Source organism: Chaetodon trifascialis, chromosome 8, assembly GCF_039877785.1.
Source record: "Chaetodon trifascialis isolate fChaTrf1 chromosome 8, fChaTrf1.hap1, whole genome shotgun sequence".
In the NCBI taxonomy this organism is placed as follows: domain Eukaryota; kingdom Metazoa; phylum Chordata; class Actinopteri; order Chaetodontiformes; family Chaetodontidae; genus Chaetodon; species Chaetodon trifascialis.
In genome coordinates, this window is record NC_092063.1 from 6,183,902 (window position 1) to 6,206,498 (window position 22,597).

Genomic DNA, 22,597 nt, shown 5'->3' on the forward strand with positions numbered 1-22,597 from the left:
TGATCACTGTCGCTTATTAGTCCAATCACTGTGGTGTGATCTGCCAATATAATACATTGCTGTTGTTGTCATATTTGGCAGTACAGTGGACTGAGGCTGAAACACGACATCCACATCAGTTTCACCTGTATTTTGTATTTGGTGCAAACGTTAGCATACCAGCAATTAAACTAAGATGGTGAAAATGGTAAGCAATATATCTACTAAACAGCAGCAGGCTAGCATTATCATTGTTAGCATGTTAGCATACTGACATTTACTTGTTTTATTATGTATGCATTATTATATGAAGTATGGTTATTTCACTATGCATACCAAACATTAAGCCTATAAAAGTTTCCTTCAGGATTAACACAGTTTTATCTTATATCCTGGAGATGGACATTTTTTAAATGACAAAACTCATAATCTAACCGACTGATTCACACTCACACTCAAAGCACTCAGAGTATGTAAAGCACTTTGAACTGCTTTTGTATGAGATGGTGCCAAACAAGCAAAACTGGAATTTAACTGAACCGATGGGCTCATATACAGCTAAATTGGCAAGGAGCAGGGATGTTCACAGACCCCGCTATGCTAACTGAATGCCCAAAAAGTGTTGTTTACATCATTGATGTGCAAATCAAAAGCATAAGTCCTCTGATAAGTAACAATCAACGGCATTACCTTTAGGATTAAAGTCCAGAAACAAGCATCTGAGAGAGAGTAATATATTTACAGCAAATACTGAACATGTATGCTCTATGAGCTGATTGCCACATAAGACGGCATGTCTGATAAGCAGTAAGCCATTGAAAAAAACATTGAAAAAATATCTTTGTATTTTAAAAAATATAAGGTTTTTAAAGCTTTATTCAGCTTCCATAACAGTTTTTAACATGTACATTCACCACTCACTGTCACTGTCAACATAAATACCTGCACATTGCAAATTTCATAGTATATATTGTTTATTTTATACTTTTGCACTCCTTAACTTATTGTTAAGTCTTTTGTCCCTGTTGAGCTGTATGTGCTTTTTTGCTATGCAAGTCCATTGAGTGCAATGTTTAAACCAGAGTCAAATCTCTTGTGCATGCACGCATGCTTGGCCAATAAAGCCGATTCTGTGGAACTTTGAGGACAAAATGGACAAAATGTGGGCTGAAACAAATGTTCTCAGCAGTCAGATTTGTACAAATGATGGCTGTGATGGACCAGAAAAAGCCGGTAAACATCTACAGACCATGGGTGCTAATTCTTTTTGAGCACAATGACACGTTGAAGGAGGGGTATTATGGAAAACGAGATTTGTCTTGTCTTCTTCTTTTCTTCTTCTTCTTGCTGTCAGAGAAGTTATTTAAGTAAGAGCCAGTACTCCTCACTGTTTCGACAGTTTCTTGTGATGAAATAGCTCCACTCGAACAGGCTAAACTTCCCCTCGGAGTGATATCACGCTGGGTAAGAAAGAGAAAGTGAGAAAATACCCCCTGAAACTGCTGTTTGGTAATAATGTCACAACACTCACAGAACCTCTTTTGAAATCACTGCTTAACACAGCTTTCAGTGGTGTATTGCTTAAAAAAGGCATTAATTATTTCAAAGTGAGCGTCTGTGGTAGAATTCACACTGATTATCCTCCTTGGGTCAGTTTTAAGTCTGCTTAAATTTTTAATACATTCCACACTCAAGCTATGTGACCATCACACAAATTAATCACTCCCACTCTTTTCCCGGCACAAGTCTATGAAAGGCAACTGTGCTCTGATTAATAATTTTAAGGCCAAAAACGTAATCCACATAATCCAAAGGATACCTCACATCCAAGGACGTTTGAAGCTAATGAAGTTAATACAAGATACAGGGGACTGGTTCAGCAGGAAGACACTGAAGTAATTTATTTAACTCTTAAAGGCTCCCAGGATAAAAAAAAATAGTCCACGACGTCTCATCATGCAGCATCTGAGGAGGTTTCCCGAGAATTGGCCGCCTTCAAACGCTGATCTCATCTTACAATAGACAGTGTGCTGTGTACAGCGTGACACTGTGACTTCAGTGCAATGCATGACCTTTGGCTTCTATCTGCAGCTCAGGTTGCTGTCTGTGTATTTCCACTTCAAGCAAAGCTGAATGCGCTCCAGAGACAGAGGCGCTAAAGGCTCTGATGTTATTTTTGTGGTGTGTCAGTCAGTCTCTCTCTCTCCTGAATATTCTGCTCTGCACTGCAGTGTCATTACTGTGCATGAAGCTGTCATGCACACGTGGCTTCTGCAGAGTGGATGAAAAAGGGGAACGAAGTGCACAAAGACACAGAGCGGTACAGGGTGTGAGACCATGTTTAATGGCAAAACACTGCAAAAACTTTCATCACTTCAAACATCACTTCAGTGCTTCAGTCTGTCTGTGAGGTCGTCACAGTAGTGCTATAAAATTTTGTGCAACAACAACAACAATACGGGTTTGCTAGCGTGGATCAACAGGAAGACTTATGTGCAATAGTGAGGAGACGCTGAGGAGGCTGGTGCTCTTATGATGAATATCACTTCCTACTTTCCACTTGTTTTGTCCCTCAAGCAGCAAGCTGACGTTCGCTGTAGGTCGCTGGGTTTTTCTTAGGCATTAAGGCAGAATACTTCACATAACCATGTCTTGCTTTTGCATTTTGTAAACAAAATACCATCTGTAGAACAATTCTCTTTCGTTTCCCGCTACGGTAACGTTTCTTGTCCTTCGTTAAAGACATAATAACACATGGAATAAACAAAAGTTCACTCATGGCAGTGCCGTTAGAGAACAACCTCCGCTACATGGACAACAATAAAAAAAGCATTATAATACTGATTGAATAAATCAGAATATAACACCACATACACACATCTCCACTTGACAAGAAAAAAGTAATTACAGACCACTTACAAAACGTCTCTGATAATATACTGTGCTTCAGCATCAGAGTGATCACAACACTGTTGTACAAATGGGATAATAATTGACTGCTCCTCTATTACCTAACACTTATTTGACAGAATGCATGAAAATATCGCCAGTGTTTGTATAATTACTTTCTCCTTGAATTTAACTTTGCATGGAAATAGTCATAAATTGTGCCAATATGTCTTTCATTAGATGAAAATGTGTATTTATCTTAAAAAATAAAAGCTCACACCAGGAGTGTTTGTTAACTTGTTGGCTTATTTGGGAGTCATGAAAAGGCACTTAACTTGACAACAGATCAGAATGGCATAATCACAAATGGTGCAAGACCAAAAGTAGTCCAATGATGAAGAGGGCGCCGGGTTCCTGCAACACCACTGAGAGGGAGACGACTCCGCTGAGAAAGACGACGGATGGCATCAGATTCCTGTTCACGTCATGCTCAGACCGGAGCTCGGAAACCTCTGACAATGTGTTTGGTGGATTCTCTAATAATGTGTCGGGGGAAATCTGGGGAGCATCTTCCTTCTCTTCCCAGGCTGGGAGAGACTGAGGAGCTAAGTTTCGGCTCATCTCGGTGACACCTGTACTCTTTGAGGGGTTCTCTGTGAGTTCAGGTGATGGTGGAGCTTCACCTCCTGCTCCCGGAGATGCCTGACTCTCTGCCACAGGAGACGAGAGCGCCGTGCTGCCTTCGTGATGCGCCGCAGACCTGGTGGATCCTTCTGGTAATCCTGCAACACGCTCGCTCAATCCCACCGCAGCCTCTCGCTCAAAGCCCTGAGTCACACTGGGAGCTGAGACACACTCAGCAGGCAGTTCAAGGGAAGGACGACCAGCTGGGCTGCCAGTCGATCCGTCCTCTCTTGCTGCCGGCAGCGGATTCGTCTCTGCGGTTGGAAGTTGCATGCATGAGGCCTCTGAGGGAGGGATTTCCTCTCCGCCGGCCCGGGAGCTGTCTGAACTCGGCCTTGACTCTCGCTGTAGAGAAGGAGCTGAAGCCGGCCGCAGTGCAGAGGGACTAATGTCTATGGGCTGCTCTGACGTTTGGTTGCCTAATTCACAGTGGAGTCTGGGTAAAGGCTGTGACTTACTCGGCTGGACTGACTCGCTGGCACAGAGTACAAAGGATGAATTAGTTTGAAGTGCGGTTTCGGGTGACATACAAGGGAAACGTTCACCTGGGGATACAGTGTGAGCGGACAGTGTGCCATCAACAGATGGAAGCTCTTGGTTGGGTGGGACAGAGGGGCCAGATGGGTGAACTGCAATCTGTTAAAGTAAAACAGTGAGACAACAGTGAGGTAGGAGAGTATAAAGACAAAGGGGGAAGATTTGTATTCCACATTAACAATGCATCCAGAGAGAGGAAAAGCATTTCACTGCATACTAATGCTTTTCTGTGAGATGGAGCCCATGCTGACATTGTAAATGTGAGGAAATGCAACAAAAAAGAAAAATAAGGAGCAGTATGATGGGATTGACATCTTTTATCAAGGATTATTGCCAAAAATGTACTTTCTGATGCTTTAACAGATACTTGATACAACAGAAGGGCATCCAAGGGAGAGGAAAAATAGTTCAATGTGATTTTTTTCTTAATTATTTTATCCTCAAGTTTACCCAGTGTAGATATTTTCACACGCTGAACTGGGGGGGTGGTTGTTTTCCCTTTGAACGGCAGGAACTGGAACGAATGCCATTCCAAAAAGAGCCTTATTTTCATTTTCACTTGATTTTATTCAAAAAGGAAAATAGCTAATAATGCGGAGAATGAGCTTTGCCTGCTGTGAGGCTGCTGCGACAAACATCCAAGGTCGAATCGAGATGAAATGAGAACAATATAAAACCAAACCACAGGTAGCAAAAACGGCACCCACAGGAACAAGTGCAAAAGCAAGAGGCATGAAGCACAAATAAGAGACAGACAGAGCATGTGTTAGCTGTGGATGAATATGTTGAGACTTAACATTATGTTACTCTCATGTTTCCAGCTGATCCCATCAAATCCAGCTGTGACCTGGTCTCCTTTTTCAGGGCACAACATCACAGAATTACAACACTGAGTAAAACATACACACATCATTTTGTTTGCTGTATTTTTTGCGACTGGATTTCTTATTGCTTCACAAATTTATGCCAAATACTTCTCAGGTTTTCAGCTTGTCTCAATAGACTACTTTGTGTAAATGCCATCTATTAAGAGAATGGCTTAATACTGCAGCAGAATGAGTAACAAGCTAACGGGAAACCAAACTTTAGCGCACATCTGAATGCTCAGCAAGTGATTAAAACAGCGAAGTGATTAAAACAGCGGATCCTGGCAATTAAACTGAAAACATTTCACTTGAAAATTATTGCACAAATCTTGGAGAATGAGTTTGTCATGAGCAATAAGGTTTGATTGTTTAACCCCTGAACAGACTGAATTAGATCTTCTACATATACTGGATGACATTTGGGCTAAGGACAATATTTAGAGCTGATCTTCATACAGTAGTTGACTGGTTCTCTACCAAAGAGAAACAACATGCATGTGAATACTGATGTAAAACCAACATTGAGGAGAGCTGGATGAGTACATGCCTAACAGATGTTTTTGCAGTATAGTAAGCCATTAATGCCAGATCACACGTCATCATGTTATTCTGTTATTCTGGGCAGCCTGAGGTAGTTTAATCAGTATGATGCCGACCTTCCTGTTCTTCAGAAATATAAATTTCTTCCAGTCTAACATGTTTCACATTGGAACTGTTCCAAAATCAACTCTTGCTCCTGTAGCCCCCTGGTAATCCTAGTTTTAGGAGAGAGCTGGCTGAGAAGACTCAAACCACTTCCATGGCTGGTTATTAAAATTGGGGACGGCTAGCTTAGCTTAGCATAAAGACTGAAAGAGAAGACTTCTCTGCGGGTCTGGCACCCCCAGGAGACAAATGAAGTCTATATTTTTGTTCATATGAAACAAGTGAGCTATAGTGTGCTAATTGAGCTGCAGAGGTGCATCAGCAGGTGTATTTTGTTACCTTTTGGACAGAGCCCAGGCTACCTGTGTCTCCTGCTTCACTTCATATTTAGCAGACAGACGTACGGGTCCCAAAATATCAAACAGCTCCTTTAAGATAGCACCGGGCTCGCAGCGATTGTGCAACACTGTGTGTGGTCTAAAATTAGTTTGGGCAACATTTCAATACAAGCAATTCGATGTAAACACCTCGACAACAGTGTCGAGGGTATTGGACACGATTGCGCATGGTCTGAATGAATATTAGTGCTCTGAATCGCTTAAAACCGCAAAGGAAAATAGACGGGGACAAAAACAAAAGATGCACAAACGGGAACATCATGCATCATAATATGAATACAACAAGAGGCCGACAAGGAAATAGCATACAGTGCTCGTGCTACAGTGGTGAGAAGCGAGACATTACCTAAGTTGTTGCTGAAGCTTCAATGAGCTGTGAACAATATAAACAACCAAGCCATTGATGATAAGCCTTAAAAGTTGAACGGAAACGTTTGTTATGTTTTATTGGACACATGACTCGCATAAAGGGATAAAGCCCTTATCTGTTAAATGGGAATGTGTCAACAACTGCATGCAAATCAAGATAATTTGAACATAATCCAAACAAGTAATTTGCTAAATGTGTGTCCTCTGTTGGCAAGGCAGTAAATGTGATGGACTATTTTGACTTTTGCAGGTCGCAGAAAGTTTATAAAGAGAAGAAGCCTCCTGTTGGTTAACAGTTTGTTCCATTAAAAGCTGTTCCTTCCTTTCCCATTCTTCTTATTTCATCCTTACCTCGATGTCAATCTCCGGCTGTACGATGACTGGGCACACAGCTGTAGGCCTGACGAGCCCTGACAGGGAGGTCCCTGCTTCTTCTGCAAACGTTAAATAGATAATTAGGCTGAGAGAGCCTCACTGGTCTGAATAGAGAAAAAAGCAATAACTGTATTTAATCAGCGTTTTTTATCTGCAGTATATAAGATATTCAAGGGGCGCTCCACGGATGACAACATTTCTGTGTTGACGCCTCGGATCGGATCTTTCTAAAGTTTGGAAAAAGCAATCCAGATGATGTCATCGGGGTAATCTCAGTTTGGGTTTGAGCCTTTGATTTGATCACAAAGAGGCTGCATTACATGCTGGAGGTGTAGGCTTTGACAGATGTGGGCATTTGGGGCTGAACAGTAAATAAAAAGATTCTTGAAATCTCAGTATGGCCAAATGCAATATCCTAATCGCAAGAGCTTGTGGTGCTAGAGACGCTCCGGCCTACAAATCATACACTCCACACGTAAGGGAACATGTTTGCTCAGTACAGACCCGAGCAAAAAAAATCACATCATCCGATTTTTATGTTTCTTCCTGTGAAAATGAAATGCAAAACTTCTCACGAAACTCATGAATCATACTGCAATCACAGTATCTGTCAACATAATGGCAATATAGTATATTTTTCAGCCATAGGACACAGGGGGGAGACACTGCTCAGCTGCACTATGGGAAATGTAGGATCCTGCACTGTTGAAGCTGCACTCGTATTTAGATTTCATTCTTGTTTGTTTGTTTTTTAATTTATGGAAGTGGGATACTTGCTGAGCACACTCGCTCTAGGTAAACTGATCCATTCTGCATTATCAATATATAAAATCATCTCTCATAGTAAGGATTAATCATCTATGTCTGTTTTCTCAGAAAGTGAATCGATATGTAAATAGTGACAAAAATCTTATCTTATCGTATCTTATCTTATCTTAAAAGCATTCATACGGTACCTTCTTCCTTTTCCTGCTCATCCTCTGAATCAAAAACATCATTCATACTGAAAGAAAAGAAAGAGATTTGGGTTATAAGGCAGAAGAAAAACAAGACAAAACTATCCGACCATGACTATGACGATACAGTCACAAACCCTTAAAAACATGCAGCCAAATGTCTAAATGATTCTACACTTTACACACTCAGAAAGAGCCTCGAAAACAGCTGTATTACTGCCAAAACATGAGGCCTAATAATAATTATGCCTCAGGTCGTGCGTGGAATCATCTTTGTACTGTGTCATACTGGTTGAAACGTGGGCAGATGCAGTCGGTGAGACCTTTGAAATAACTAGATTTAGGTATAATAGAGGTAGCCGAGTGGTGACTATACATGCCTTTGCAATATCACCTGTTCGATTCCAGGTGGCGACCTTTATTGCACGTCAACCCCCATATTCAAAATAGCAGAATATCATACACCACCATCAACACCTGCTCTGGATAATTAGGCTAAATATTTGCTGATGCAGGTCAGCTGTTGATGTGCTGAATTTGTCATTTTAATTGAACGTGGATGTGTGTGTATTTGTACTGCATTTCCCAATTAGGACAGTTCTGTTTCTGAACCAGCTAAGCAGAGTGTTTCAAAGCCAAACGCCTTCGCGATGACCCGTCTCATCAGACTGCTCTTTAAAATTGCAAGGAGGGACATCGTAGACTGAGGGTAAGGGTCACTGAAAGGTGCAGGGATAATATAAGCCGGTAGAAGTCATATTTCTATATTGTGGTGACAGTAATTAGGAGACTCTGTGCTCTGCTAAATGTACTTATCTGGATATTCCCACATAATTAAAGTCCCTCTAACATCCATAACATGATTTTTCATATGTGGTTACATCAGATCCAAAATATTTATAAACTGATGGGAGAGTTGATCAAACATGGCCGTGATTCATTTTAAAATCATCTCAAGAATAATGAAGCAGAAATGTTTTCTATAAGAAGCCACTTGTGTTGAAAGAGGGGAGGGTGCAACATTGCCAAGAGTCCTGCAGAGGATGCCAAATGATATAAAGGTCAAGAAGGGTGATGAGCATGTGACAGGAGCGGCACAAATAGAGAGGGGATAACCTGGCAGGCTGTTCATACTCCTCGTGCTTCATGCACTTCAAGTTTTTCATCAGTCTCCATCTTATTTTACATTCATTTTCTTTTTTCTGTGAAGCACTCGGTGCATTTCTGTGTAGTATAGCACAAAAAAGTTTATTTTAATTATTGTTGTTGTACATATCTGCTGATGTGAGGCCATCAGTCACTAAGCTCTGCACATGCTGTTAACTTTTTAAGCGAGTTTTCAGGCTCTGGCAAGCACTGTACCCTCAACAATGAGTGCAAAAGCAAGAGAAATTGTTGAGTTTTTAGAAAAAGTGACTGCCGATTTCTGAAAGAAGCAGACAGAATCAGCATTTGAAGGTTATATTTGAGATGTCAGGATGACAGAGCCTTTCTCTGGTCCAAGGTGCTCTGGCACGGGTCCAAACCTTTAGAAAAACTGAGATCAGGAGGTGAAATTGTACAAAAAAACCAAAGGTGTGACTGTGTGGGCAGGTGTGTGAGCAGATCTCTGTACATTATAAGATCACACAGGACTGATTTAGATCATTTTCCACGCCCGATATGGACGCGTGGCCCCGTTTGGCCCCGGTCACGTTCTGAAACTCTGGACTGACTCAGCGGCGATTTGATGCAAAAGAGATTAAGACTGATGCAAACCTCAGTAACCGCTTGGTGATGAAGGCGGTTGATACTGAAACAGGAAAACAGCATTGTTCCTGCTCTGGTCTCTGCAATCACTATCCACCATGTGGCATTACAGTGTGATTTCTATTTACCACACGTGGATACACTTCAGTTAAATGTAAAGTAAAGCAGCCGTGGGCTTAGTTCAAACCTATTGTATTTGTAATTGATATTAATACACAGTAATACATTCTAGCGTCTAGACTTGGTTCGTAGTAACCTTCCCTCCCACTGGCTGCCTCGTTAATGGGTTAAAATCCAATTATCAGTGAACTTCAAAGCACCTCATGATGGTTGCTGTGGTGGGTTGCCGGTACTGTCTCTGCTCCCCAAACTCCTCCTTTTCAATCAGTGACTCATCCATCTCTGACAACCCATCTGGCCCCGTCCTACTTCCAAACAGCCACAGCGGAGAAGCCCCACATGACAACTGCATCAGTTTATACCCTGTTTGCTCCTTTTATGGGTCCTTATAAGCTGGGGGGATCTTTCCTGCTGTCTTCTGTCTCCATCACTGCGCACCGTGAGATTCATCGCACACTTTCATGTTGATGTAACACTAAACCAGGCATTTAAATCGCCCTCCCTGGGATTAGTTGACTTTAATGGGGTAAAGGGAGAAGAGACAGGCTTTGTGAGCCAGCCTCCAACTACACACGGGCCAGAGGCCAGCCTGCCCCATTGAAATTGCTCTGCTCCCGTGTGACTCTGATAGAAAAGGTCAGAGGTAATTTTAATGCGAGGAAACGTCAGGCCTGAAAACGACACCTGCCCTTTGCCTATTTTGATCGCCCTCACGCACCATTGGATGATTGGCATCCTGAGAGGGGTGTGTACCGTCCACAACTCTTTCCATCTCTCACTGCAGAGCCAAGTGTAGACGCCACAGCCGTAAACATCTTTATGCACATGCTAGCTTTGACTCCTGTGCTCTCATTATGTAACTGTGGTTATTAGCATCCTGCTTCACTTTAGACTTGACCTGTTATTGTGCTGAATGCAGTCTGCAGGCAGAACCAGTGAATAAAGCTGAATGCCCAATGCACAAAATCTCAAAGGGAATTAGCAGACAACTGGAGCTCTGCAGCTGTGGCACAACCCAATGTCTGCTGCTTTTATGGCTTTGTTTACATCTGTGTCTTCATGATTTGATGGCTAATATGGAACCTCTACCAAAGTGAGGCTATTCATTGATTACCTGGCTCTAAAAGTTCTATTATTGAGAAATTATTGTGCCATTGAGCATAATTTCCCCTTTGATTGGAGGGTTGGATGCCTTTAAGCAGGCTGAGGTTTTACCAGCCATAATAAGGGTGAACAGATCAGTCTGTGGGGCTCAGAGGTCGAACGGATCTCAGGTGATCCGTTCTGCAGCGGGAGTTTTACCTGTAAACTTTTGCTGTCTTCAGGATACCTCTCGTGAGCTGCATGTCGGTGGTTGTCTGAGCTGATTCGTCTTCATAGGACAGGTGCAGAGTCACCACATAATTCATGGAGGAGTTATTAGCCCAGTAATCACCATCAGAGGTTTCATAGCGAACAACAAACTCAATGCGAGAGCCGTGCGTGATGTAAGGTGGTGCGAAAGACAGCTTGAAGGAGAACTGATCAGTGTCCCCATCGTGGGATCCCTGGACATACTCTGCTGGGTGATCAAAGTAAGTAGCCCAGTGGTCCATGGTCGATCTGATATAAACTGCTTTTTGGAAGGAGATGTTCAGGACGCGTATCACCCCGATGAAGGCAAGTGGCTCACTCTCAACCGGACACATCCGCTCCACCTCCACCTTGTTGGTGCGCACAGCCTGCAGCAGGGCACTGTCGGTGGGCGCGTTAAACTCCGGGTGCACATGATAGGTCGGTTCTCGCCCTGGCTTTCGATACTTGGCTTCCTCTTCCTCCCACCTTGCGCTACCCTCTTCCTCGTCCGAATCAAAGGCAAAAAATTCCTTCACATCCACCAGATCCCCACCTGTTGTATCGGCGAATGACACTCTCTTTCCGGCAGACAGCGCCAAGTGGATCCGCATGTACTCAGCCGTCTCATCATAGATGGACGAGCCTCGCTTTCTGGGTATCGGGGAGCATCTCGGGATGAGGCGGATGTCCTCGGTGTCATCGTCTTCCTCCTCATCATCATTGTTATCCTCGTCGTCTAAGGGGGACCTGCTCTCTGCCGCCTGGGCGGACTTGCCAGCTACCGGGGTAAAAAGACCCTCTTGATTTGGTATGGTTAAAAAAGACATTTTTGCAGAAGTGTACACTCATGGAAGCTGTGCCCTGAACAGAGTGACTGCATGTGTGATGGCGTCTCCAAAAAACACTACCAAACACTCATGGTTTGCGCCGCTGTGGCCGCTGTGGATCCAGCGCTGTCCCTGCGTTACGCACAGAGCCTCTTCAGTAAACGTGTTGCGTTAAATGTCACCCATGGAAAACGTGTCTTTACTGCCAGCCCTTGTGATGGGTGTATCCCCTGGTTTACATGACTTTACGCATCGCCATTTGGCTGCTGCCGCGAAAGGAGCAGCCACTAATTATAGCACTGACATACCGGGCTCTCCATGTCCCAAATTTGTCTTATAAGTTGGTATAGTCCTGTGACCCCCCCTTTGCTCTGTTTGGTTCGGACTGGTTAAACGCCCACTACTGGAAATTGGATGTTAAAATAATAATCAAATAGGCCAGTTGACAGTCTACTAACGTATTGCACATTTATAAACTGATGTATAGACACCATCAGGATATTAAAATGTAGAAATTATCCCTTCAGGGTAGGGCCTATTTCATCATCATGGTTAAAATTGTTAACATATAGGTCATTAATTGAATTGCTCTTGTATGCATATTTACAACAACTCATGTAGCCTCCAGTAATAAAGTCTACTAATTTTTAAGTAAATAATAATTGACACAATTAATGTTATTGTCTGAAATGTATTCTTATGCCTTCCTGATGTCCCTGTGCAATGTTTCACAAGTTCATTTAATGCCACCACAAAAATGTGTCATTTAACATTTAAGCACTACATTACATTACTTACATAATACTGTAAGAAGAGCCATTTCAACTGGTGGATCAAGGATGAATGAGTGGGAAAAACAGCCAAACTGATTAGAAGGCTATTGTGTGTCCCCATTAAAAACTGGGGAGACAGCAATAACCCCCAATAACCTTCCCTAAAGGGAATAAACACATCCCTGCTGCCATCTAAACCAGCACATAGGGAACTGTTTACGCCCTTCTTTACACTGGGCTTGACACTTGAGGTCTTTAACCATATGTGCGATTAATTACAAATTCCCTACATTTTAATATCACATTATTCACACACTGCTCAACTTGTAACTTGTGATTAAGTCATGTGATGTACAGTCTGGTGGTTAAACGTATAAACGAAGATTGCCTCACGATAACCGTCTGCTGCACCTGCTCGCTGCGCAGTTCAGGAACTTCCCACTGATACAGATTATCACGTAAACACACCCTTGTCTATGATTGGTGGGGGGGTTTTAGCGCGTCGTGGCGTAGCCAATCAGAGGATTGTTTTTCTCTCACGTCGGTGCACGGATAGTAAGCTAACGGATAATGCAAAATAAACTAATATAAAGAACGCGGATTGTCTTCAAAGGCGATATAGCACGGAGATGGTTTGATTTTTTTTTGGACCGAGTCTCTCTTGTTGGACTTTTATTTGTGAAAATGTGCGGCAGCCATCACTGCAACGACACGCGAATCGGGTAACGTGAGCTAAGTAAAGTTAGCATTAGCCGTCTAATTTTTAGCGTTCCGCAAGGCCGCGGACAAACACAAGAGCTCCTTCCTGTTCAAGCCTCATTGAGAATGTAGGTTACGTTACGATTTGAGTTATAAAATCACATCGGCTGTCTAAGTAGTTAGCCCTGTGGTGTAATCGATTGCATTTAAGTTTGTTTTAGTTGAGCTTGCGGGCTACCTAGCTTGCTAGGTATTGGGCTAGCTAGCTAGCATGAGTGAACTGACGGACTGCAAACAGTCCGCTGACTCTGCATCGAGGAAACGGTGTCTGTCGTCCGAACGCGATGAAAGCTGCACGATTCCCAGCAAGTCCGCCAAAGTAAGTGACGCATCGACTGAAGCGGGGGTTACTTGGGAAAGTTGCAAAAACAGTGAAGCCGAGAGGAGAGAAATCGCTGGGAGCGAGGGCCAGACTAAAGATAGCCAGAAGGAACCAGCTGTTGTGCAAACGGATCCGGGTTCAGACCGCACGGATGGGACCAGTGCACAGCCTGTGAACAGCTCCAATGCCGACGGTCACGATGCCAGCAACACTGAAAAACCGCAGTCCTCAGATGCACAGGGATCTGCTGAAGCAAAGGAAGACACGGAGAAAAGGGTAGGAATAAATCTGCGTCCCGCAGCGCCTGTGGAGCAGTCCGACTCTGCAGCCATAGCAGCTGCTGAAGCACTTGCCAGTCTCACAGGAGGAGACGGAGAAGACAGTCAAGAGACTCCTTGCTCATCTGAAAAGGCTAAACAGGTGAAACAGGGGAACAAATTCAAACAGCGTGGGGCCCACCAGTCCTCAAGAGCAGGCTCTAAAACGCAGGCAGCTGCTGCAGACAGCTCCACATCTGTGCACAGTACTGACAGAGAAGATGCAGATGATGTGCCAGATGCGGATGAAGGTGATGAATCCATATCTGGGTCATCCTCCACTCCAAGCTCCTCTTTCCCATCAGACAACGAGGACAATGACGATGGTGAGTGCGCCATTGTGTCGGTTAAGATGGCCCCAGAGATGAGGCAGTCGGTGGCCCTCCTGGCGCAGGTACAGATGAGACTGGAAGCTCTCGAGAAGAAGAGTGCCCGGCTTCACCAACGGCTGGAGCTGAAGATTGGCCGTCAGCGGCGCCCACATTTGGATCAGCGCAGCTCCATTGCAAAGACTATCCCTGGCTTCTGGGTGACAGCTGTATCCTTGAAAGGGAGCGTTTCCCTCTTTGTGTTTGAGTAATTGAAATAAGCATGTGTTTGTTTGTTTTCTTAACTCTGATGTGCCAGCTGTTGAACCATCCTCATCTCTCAGCTCACATTGATGAGACTGATGAAGACGCTCTTAGTTACATGACTGACCTCGAGGTAAGAAGAGCAGGTGTGTTCGTACAAAGTCTGGCTCAGGTTGCGTACGCCCAGTAGACATTCCCTCATGTCTTTTCAGATCGAGTCTTTCAAGAATAACAAACTGGGCTACAGGATCCGTTTCCACTTCAGACGGAACCCGTACTTCCAGAACAACATCATCATGAAGGAGCTGCACCTCGGGATGGGAGGTAAAAATAAGCTCGTGGTGATAAAGTCAAGGCACAGTTTTCATGAATAATGAATGTACAGTGTTACGATGCAATGCATGTAGCCCTGCTCTATAAAAGTCATGCATCCTGTTGAGCCAGGTGATGATATATATTAGTGTTTAATTGTCATTTTGTCTTGTACGCTCTGTTCCTCATTTGACACAATAAAATGGAAAACTCATCTGAAACATTGCGTTTCAACCAGGGTACAGTCAGTCATATTTTGGAGTAAGAGGACAACTCATTTTCTGGAAAAACTGCCAAAAAGTGCTGAGAATAACAAGTACAGAGCCAGAAAAAAAAACAATAATCTTGTCAACTTCACACCCACAGTGACCAAACACTGCAGCCGTGCAGTTAATGCAACAATGAAGTGTGATGCCGTTGTAATCGGTGCGTTCTCTGTGTGCGTAAATGTGGATAAGCACCTTTCATACGACAACACAAATGATCACCTCAGAAACTGCGATCGAGATAAATGTGGCAACAACAATTCTGTTTTCTAATATCTCACATAATATTTCAGATTGAGTGTGCCGGGCTGTTGCTTTGCATTATGTAAATTAACATAAGATAATCCTTTATTAAGCCCACCGGGGGGAAATGTGCAGTGTTACAGCAGCAATGGGGACAGTGAGATGCATCAGTCAAAAACGTGTTCTCCATCAGGGATAATAGCTTCACCACCATCCTCCTTTCTCCCACCACCTCATGAGGTCGAGGCGGCATCACAGGACACAGCTGGTGTAGTCCTGTGAGTGGGCCGCTACAGTTGTACCAATGGGAGATATTTTTTTTTAGCGCCTGTTCGTAACATTGACGGTTTCTGGGCTTGTTTACATTTTCAGTGGTTAATAGAAATCAAAATCCTCGTCTCAGTCGGACTGAGCGTTCCCTGATTGTACGTGACGTCTTAAGATGAGTCATATTTTGCCGCTGCCTACATTCTGGATCACCTTCTAATCCTGGCTGCTCCTATTTCAGGATCTCCCATGTCGTTCTCCAACCCCATCCTCTGGCATCGTGGACAGAACCTGACGGCCCACAGCGAACCCAGGAAGTCGTCACGCGGGGTCTACCAGACCTTCTTTAGCTGGTTCAGCGACCACAGCAACCCAGGACAAGATGATGTAGCACAGGTACGGCTGACTGCTGCTTCGTACTGATAAAGGTTCGCGGTTATAGCCCACAGAGGTCTGCCACCTTTGGAGTTTTGCTTTGCTAACGAGGGTCACCCATTTTTTTTAAAAGCCAGCCTGCATCTGTTTTTCAATGAATGGAATGGATTAGCAAAATGAAATTTCCTCCTCATTTCTTCAACTTTCTTGCCAGTTTCTGATTACATAAAATGATTCGGGGATATGCACAAATTCAGCCTTTTGCCATCAGAGGTACCAGCTGATTCTTGAAGCAACACAATCACAACACTTTTTTGCCATTATCTCAGATTAGCAGGGCTGTGTGTGGTGTGTTCAAACACTTTGGAGAGCACACGTGTCCTGATAGATGTGTCTGTGCTGGTGTTTAGATACTGAAGGACGACCTGTACAGAGACCCTCTGAGATACTACCTCACTCCACTCTGGGAACCAAGGGAGAACGGCAGGTAAAACCTTTATTTGACGAAAACTTCTGTATTTTTTCAGCCTGCACCCTATTTTCCCATGTTTTTGTGTCTGACTAATGGGGACAACAATTTTTGAGACTGGTCCAGTATTGAGCGAGAGCACTGCAGCCACCAAATGGGCTGCAGTCTAATCCTTCAGGGCAATTTTGCACCGTCAGTGTACGTCCACTTAAAGTGCTTCTTTTTGCCACAAAGAGACTCAGATTGTTATTCTAAGTGTCTGTCAACGTTGTGGAACAAGGTCCCCAAAGAGACGGACCTTTTTGTAACCAGGACCAGCTGCTATGTCTCCCTCTCGTCAAACCCACCAGACTCCATTGATGAAAACAGTCGTTTTACCTCACAGATCGTCTTAAAACACACTGTGTTCAAACTCAACAGAAGCAAAATAAAACTCACAGAAACCATATTGGTTCGTGCTGCCAGCTGCTCTTGCTCAATACTGCACCAGTTTTCAAAATTGTTGCTCCTGTTCGTGACTTGAGCACAAAAACATGGGAAAATAGGTTCAGGCTGAAAAATACCAAACTTTCCAATAAGCCACAGACGGTGTAATGTGTAGTCAGTGGACAAACCGCTTATTAAGCTATAAATTCTAGAAATATTCTCAGCCCCTGGGCCGTGAAATTATAGTTCATGTGTAAACTTTAACAGTTTCCTGATTTTTTTTTCATCTTTTCCTGTCAGTAAGACCAGGTGGGATGCATACCTAACAATGAGTGAGTGTGTATGTGCGTGCACTGTTAGCACAAACGTGTGTTTGTGTGTGTATCTTTCTTCAGCGGTGGCAGCGGGGCCAGAGCAGCTGACAACGGCAACGGAGACGAGTGCGTGGTGATCTCCGACTCGGACGATGAGCCTGGCGAGGATGCTGCTGAGGCTGAACACGGCCACGCCAGGGAGGAGGAAGAGGAGGATGAGGAGGCGGAGGAAGAGGAGGAGGAAGAAGAGGAAGAAGAAGAAGAAGAGGAGGAGGAGAGGGGACCAAGCGCTGGTCAGTGCTAGAGTGGAACTTATAAAGATGGTTAAAAGCCCACTGGTCCACACGGCTGGTTGGGGTTCAGTGGCCAGTTGTTTAGAAAAAGTAACACACACACCTTTCACCTTAAATTCAATTTCATATAAACATCTGTATCTTGAAGCTTATCTGAGCAGTTTTAAACTGATTCTGTGCTTGAAACCCGCAGTCTGTGCTGTTGCTCATGTTGTGAATGAGAGGCGAAGGGCTTGTTAGCGTCACGTTCACTTCGCCTGTGTTGTAGCTGCAATGTAAATGTCTGGGTAATGCAGGCTAAACTGAATAGACAGGAAATATGTCCTCCTCAGATGAGAGCCCAGAGGAGAAGGATGATGGTGGAGAAATTGTGATTGACGGTAAGACACCATTCTTAACAGCCGTGTTAACAGCAAATTCACCACTATCACAGCAATCAGTCAGTAGGGGGGAAGCTGGGAATCAGCAGGGTGGCAGTTCATCTTTTTTTTTTTTTTTATTAAGGTGCCTTTTATTTCTCCAGATTGAGCTTTGTTTTAACTCTAAATAAAGAGCCTGGGGTGTAATTACTATCATATTTCCTGTCAGCAAGAATCCCCTGAAATCGTAATCGTCTTACTTTTTTCCTGAAGGCTCTGATGACAGCGAGCCGGGAGAGGAGGAGGAGGAGGAGGAGGCCTGAAAGGAGGTGAAGAGGAAGAGCGATGATGAGGAGGGCCAGTCATCGAGGGACCAGAGATGAGGACGGTGAAGAGGATGCCAGGTTGGCGACGAGTACCAGAGCAATTTATTATAATTTTTATGCACAGAAATCAGTTTTTGTTGTTTTATACCTAAAATGCATCGAAACATCTAAAAAATCAGGGTTAACTCTAATGATAAAGCCAAGGCAGCACGTTTCCCCTCTATTTTATACAGTCTGTACTGTGTATTCTGATGCACTCTGATTCACTTTTTGCAAAATGTTTTTTTCTAAACCGGCTCTTCGGCATATTGCGCCAGTCGGTTCACGCATGCCGCGCTCCTCCATTCGACGGGGAGCGTCACGCGACAGCCTAACGCGCGCGTCGGCGAGATCTCGATCGATCAGCGCTGCAAATTCTTCAGACGCACGATGCAGAAACCTTCAGTGGCATTATTAGTGGTCATTTCAAGGCAAAGTTTTGGCTGTTTTTAGGATCGGCGTGACGCGACCGGTCGCGAAACGCGTCACAGGCTAAATTGATATCATGACGTTTCAGATGCACTGAGTACGGAACCAAAATTAGTTCTCAGGGATGATCATGGTGGTAGTTTTATTGAGTAAACATTACTGATTTTCAGACATTTACACTCTCTGGTTAGTGTTGGCTGTGTATAAGGAAACGTGTACTCTACTGTAGTAAATAGGAACAATATTGTTTAAATATGCTACCTGTGTTTCTCCTTCTTCATCTGTACGTTCAGTCTTGTTACACACCAACGTCCACCCTGTTACCAATCTGGAAGCATCTCTGATGTTTGACATAGTTCGACCAATGTTTCCTTTAGGTTTAACTTAACTTGCTTTCTGAAACACTCGCGAGTTGTTGTCGTCGTAACGTGTTTTAAGATTTCTGTTATCTTCTTTTTAAAAAGCTGGTATTTATTACACTGTTTTTCTACGTGTCCACATCATGGCATGCCTGTGAGCATGAAATGTAAGACAGAATGGTTACATTAACTTACAAGGCTTTTTCTGTGCACAGTGTCAGTAAATGTTAAATCCACAGCGACATTATGGGGTGCACTGTAACAAAATTAGTCTTTGTATTTGCTTACTTTTCTTAGCAATGACCTGTAAATAATATTTCAGCAATGTCTTTTGGATAAGACAAACACATGTGTTTAATCATGGATAAATTTATCAAATAATCTGGAGTTTTTTCATAAACATGATCAGAAAGTTATATTTTGTGTGCTGTGTTTTATAGAATACTGTAGTTTAAAGAGACTTGTTTGTTGCTTTGGTTAATTTTGTTTGCTTAAAGGTAAATGTCCACCTTTTGACTCAGACCTAATAAAATAGGCAGTTGTTTCAGCTCGTTGTCTGTTGTGATTTGCATAAATGGTAAGGTACTGCAAAAAAATATGTAAAAGAAAACTTACTGCAGAGTGAGCTTCACTCAGCTGGAGCTCCTGCAGAGCAGAGCCACAAGGTGGCAGCGTAGTTCAGATTATTGTCTCCTGTTAGACTTAATTCCACTTCTGGGTGAATACAGTTTATCTTACAGTTCTTTGATGCCAATATTTAAGCTTTCAGATGTGCGGAAATGAGAAATAGTGACATCTTGCCTTTACTCAACTGTCAGGAAACTCTTAAGAACTCCAAACAACAAAGCACACGTGTGACTTATTTGCATAAAAGCCACCTCTGATACGCTCGGCTGTAACATGTTCTCCTTGAAGACGGGAATCAAACAAAACCTGCTGAGATACAGCTGTTCTTTAATGTACCCCACCTTTGATGTGACGGCAGCGTGTGATATCTGACATTTTGAATGTAGCACTGCAAATAGCCCCGGGCAAGACATTTTTGGACAGGCCCAGACAAAGGAACGGCAGCGGTGTTGCAATGGTACACTTAAACCCTTGATTCCACTTTTAATGCACAGCTATAAATATTCCACCAGCAAAAACCTGTCCTGCTGTAGGCCCAGCAGCACCCAGGGTATGCAGGCTAGGATGGGCATATACTATTAATACTGATGATGGAAACACGTTATACCCCATGAAGTGATCCCATGTGAAACATCGGTGTTTGTCTCCTCTTTGAAGCAGCTTTATTCAGCCCCCCTTGGAGCACAACATGTTTTTATGACTATGAATTAATAATGTGGTTGGTTCCTACAATATTGATCGTGACAAACTAAGTACAGATTGCTGGGACAACAAAGCCGTCCTCAGGCTGCTTTGTGGTCTGAGGGTTGTCTGTGAAGCCTTTGTTATGTATAGGGTGGCAAAGGCCTAAATGGATTCCCCCGTGTAAACTACACTCCCCTGGGTTGAGCCGGTGTTGCTACTGTACACAAATCATCTTGTCATGCTGCTTCACGCTCTCACGTTTCAAAGTAGTTTGGCGGAATCTGCTACTCAGACTGATTCACTGTGGACTGAAAAATGAAAAGATAACACACAGTAGCTCAGTCTTCATCTGTGTGATTGATGCTGGGAGGGATTTTTTCTCCTGTAACGTGTGCAAGAAAAGAGCTTGTGCTGCTCTCTGAGGCACATCTACAGTGAGTAATCTGATAGGTTGAGGTAAGGCCCCGGAATACCAACTACCTGTGTGCTTGTGTGTGTTTCTGCACATGTCTGCTGCCTGCTTGTCGGCTTGTTTGTGAGAGCTTGCATTCTTTTAAGCGCCTTCATGCGTGCATGAATATTTGCAGAAGCTGCACGCCACATGCGTGTCTGCAGGTTTTCGGCGGCGCCGTGCACGCACGTGGATGATTGTCTGCTTGTCGGCTAATCAAGATGAAGCACGGCGCATTTGAACTGTGCAGAGGGGGAAACCGAGAGGGACGAGAAAAGAGAATAGAGTGAGTATGATTGAGGGAAATGGATGAGTGCAGTGATAAGCGGAGCTGCCTGGGCCCTGACAGATACACACAGCAGATGGATGACTCTTATCTGGGAGATCACAGAGTGCACACTCACGCCTAGGCCCAGTTACAGAGAGCCACGATCACACCAGACAGATGAATAGGCCTACCCCCCACCAATCACATTGCACATACACATTGCACGGTGCACGCGCGCACCGACGCACGCATCCACTTGACAGAATGAACAGATTGCCGCGCTTGCGTTACCTTCATGTCTTTGACATTGAAATTCACCTGGAGTCCGGTGTCTCAAGGATGTGCGCAAAGGGAGGAGAGAGGAAGGGTGTGCAGGGAGATAAGAGAAATTGTTTTCATTTTAATTGAAGCAGCAGAGCGAGTGCATGTGCGCGTGCATGTGTGTGTGCATCCCATGTCTGCGTCCACACACCGTACACATGTATGTGGGCACACAAATCTGCCTGCCAAACCGAGTCACAGGCACTGCACTCTCACTTTCTTACAGCATGACAGATTTTTTTTTTCACAGACTCTCTGGGCACAAACAAAGAGGTAAAGATGGAGCTGAAGTCACACATGCTCCAAACAAAAACATCTTGGACTGTTTGTGCACCAGGACGCTTAATCATTAAGCGGCTATTACCAAAGGTTTCCGCAAGAGTGCTGACAGATTTACCTTTTAAGACACAAGCTCGGTGCTTTCACTCACCCCCCTCACATCCTCACTATGCTCCTTTTCATGTACAGTAAACCTCCCTCCCTCCCCGCCTGACGCACACCCCTTGTTATTTGGAAAGAGCTCTTCTTTGACAGCTGTTGATTCTCCCAGCTGCATTTTATAGCGAGGGAGAGTGCCAGTCTTGTCTTCGAGGCAGATGGTGGCTGGCTGGCTGGCTGGCTGGCTGGCTGGCTGGCTGGCTGGCTGGCTGGCTGGCTGGCCCGGTGGACACGTGGCATGTTGGACGCCTGCAGACGGTGCTCCATCTCAGGGAAGCTGCAGCTCCAGACTGCCTGTACAGCGTACTCTGTAAAAACCTGCAATCACCTCACTTCCAATACAGCGCGGGGCGAGCAGGCTGTGACTGGAATGTGCGCCACGTATGCGCCCTTCATGTCAAAGATGTTTTCCAAAGTAGCTCTCCTTTGATAATCACTGATGTGTGAAGTTCATGGATGTCGCACAGCACCTGTTCCCTTTATCTTGCGTTTGGATGTTGACATTTTTCCCTGACGTGTAAGATAATAATTAGAATACTTGTCCAGCCATGTGGGAAGTGCTGCGGTTGAAAGTGGAGCAAATAATCCTGGAGAATATTGTATCTTTATTTTTTTTCTACCCTATAATTTCCTCTCTGGGTCACGGTAGTCTTATCCCAGCATGCATCAGTGACGCCCTGGACTTGCCTTCCTGCAGCAGGCATGTTCAAACACTCTTCAATTCATCAATATTCTTTTGGAAAGCCCATCAGTAGGTCAGATAATGGGTTGTTTTTCCTCGAGGGCACAATACTCAGCCCCTGGAATTGTCATGATTGATGTGTCTGAGGGCCCAGGATTTATCCGGAGCCTTTGGTTG

At 44.1% G+C, this 22,597-nt stretch overlaps 2 protein-coding genes across 5 annotated transcripts; one reads left to right on the forward strand and one right to left on the reverse strand.

The window, feature by feature from the left end:
* Positions 1–2,302: 2,302 nt before the first annotated feature.
* On the reverse strand, positions 2,303–12,065 carry LOC139335644 (protein phosphatase 1 regulatory subunit 3A-like). Of its 2 annotated transcripts, XM_070969355.1 has the most exons (5): positions 10,870–12,065; positions 7,699–7,745; positions 6,719–6,801; positions 6,345–6,371; positions 2,303–4,188 (listed from the first exon to the last, which is right to left on the reverse strand). In XM_070969355.1, the coding sequence occupies exons 1-4, from the start codon at positions 11,727–11,729 to the stop codon at positions 6,345–6,347; spliced, it is 1,017 nt and encodes a 338-aa protein (XP_070825456.1). In that variant the 5' UTR covers positions 11,730–12,065; the 3' UTR covers positions 2,303–4,188. The 2 variants fall into 2 exon arrangements, with proteins under 2 accessions (XP_070825456.1, XP_070825455.1); XM_070969354.1 differs by lacking the exon at positions 6,345–6,371 and having other exon boundaries at positions 10,870–12,024.
* A 956-nt stretch (positions 12,066–13,021) lies between these two features.
* tspy (testis specific protein Y-linked) lies at positions 13,022–19,496 on the forward strand. Of its 3 annotated transcripts, XM_070968509.1 has the most exons (8): positions 13,022–14,438; positions 14,528–14,605; positions 14,685–14,796; positions 15,802–15,956; positions 16,346–16,422; positions 17,226–17,437; positions 17,770–17,817; positions 18,070–19,496. In XM_070968509.1, exons 1-8 carry the CDS (start codon positions 13,473–13,475, stop codon positions 18,117–18,119), a joined length of 1,698 nt encoding a protein of 565 aa, XP_070824610.1. In that variant the 5' UTR covers positions 13,022–13,472; the 3' UTR covers positions 18,120–19,496. The 3 variants fall into 3 exon arrangements, with proteins under 3 accessions (XP_070824610.1, XP_070824611.1, XP_070824609.1); XM_070968510.1 differs by lacking the exon at positions 17,770–17,817; XM_070968508.1 differs by having other exon boundaries at positions 17,770–18,099.
* The last annotated feature ends 3,101 nt before the right edge of the window (positions 19,497–22,597 follow it).

Excerpts from the sequence above, each read along its gene's own strand:
- tspy (XM_070968508.1), top strand. The coding sequence starts at position 13,473 with ATGAGTGAACTGACGGACTGCAAACAGTCCGCTGACTCTGCATCGAGG. Across the intron at positions 16,423-17,225 it reads GAACCAAGGGAGAACGGCAG|CGGTGGCAGCGGGGCCAGAG; the intron begins GTAAAACCTTTA and ends ATCTTTCTTCAG. Across the intron at positions 17,438-17,769 it reads GGAGAGGGGACCAAGCGCTG|ATGAGAGCCCAGAGGAGAAG; the intron begins GTCAGTGCTAGA and ends TGTCCTCCTCAG.
- LOC139335644 (XM_070969354.1), bottom strand. The coding sequence starts at position 11,729 with ATGTCTTTTTTAACCATACCAAATCAAGAGGGTCTTTTTACCCCGGTA. Across the intron at positions 7,746-10,869 it reads AAGACAGCAAAAGTTTACAG|TATGAATGATGTTTTTGATT; the intron begins GTAAAACTCCCG and ends CTTTTCTTTCAG. Across the intron at positions 6,802-7,698 it reads TGAGCAGGAAAAGGAAGAAG|AAGAAGCAGGGACCTCCCTG; the intron begins GTACCGTATGAA and ends TAACGTTTGCAG.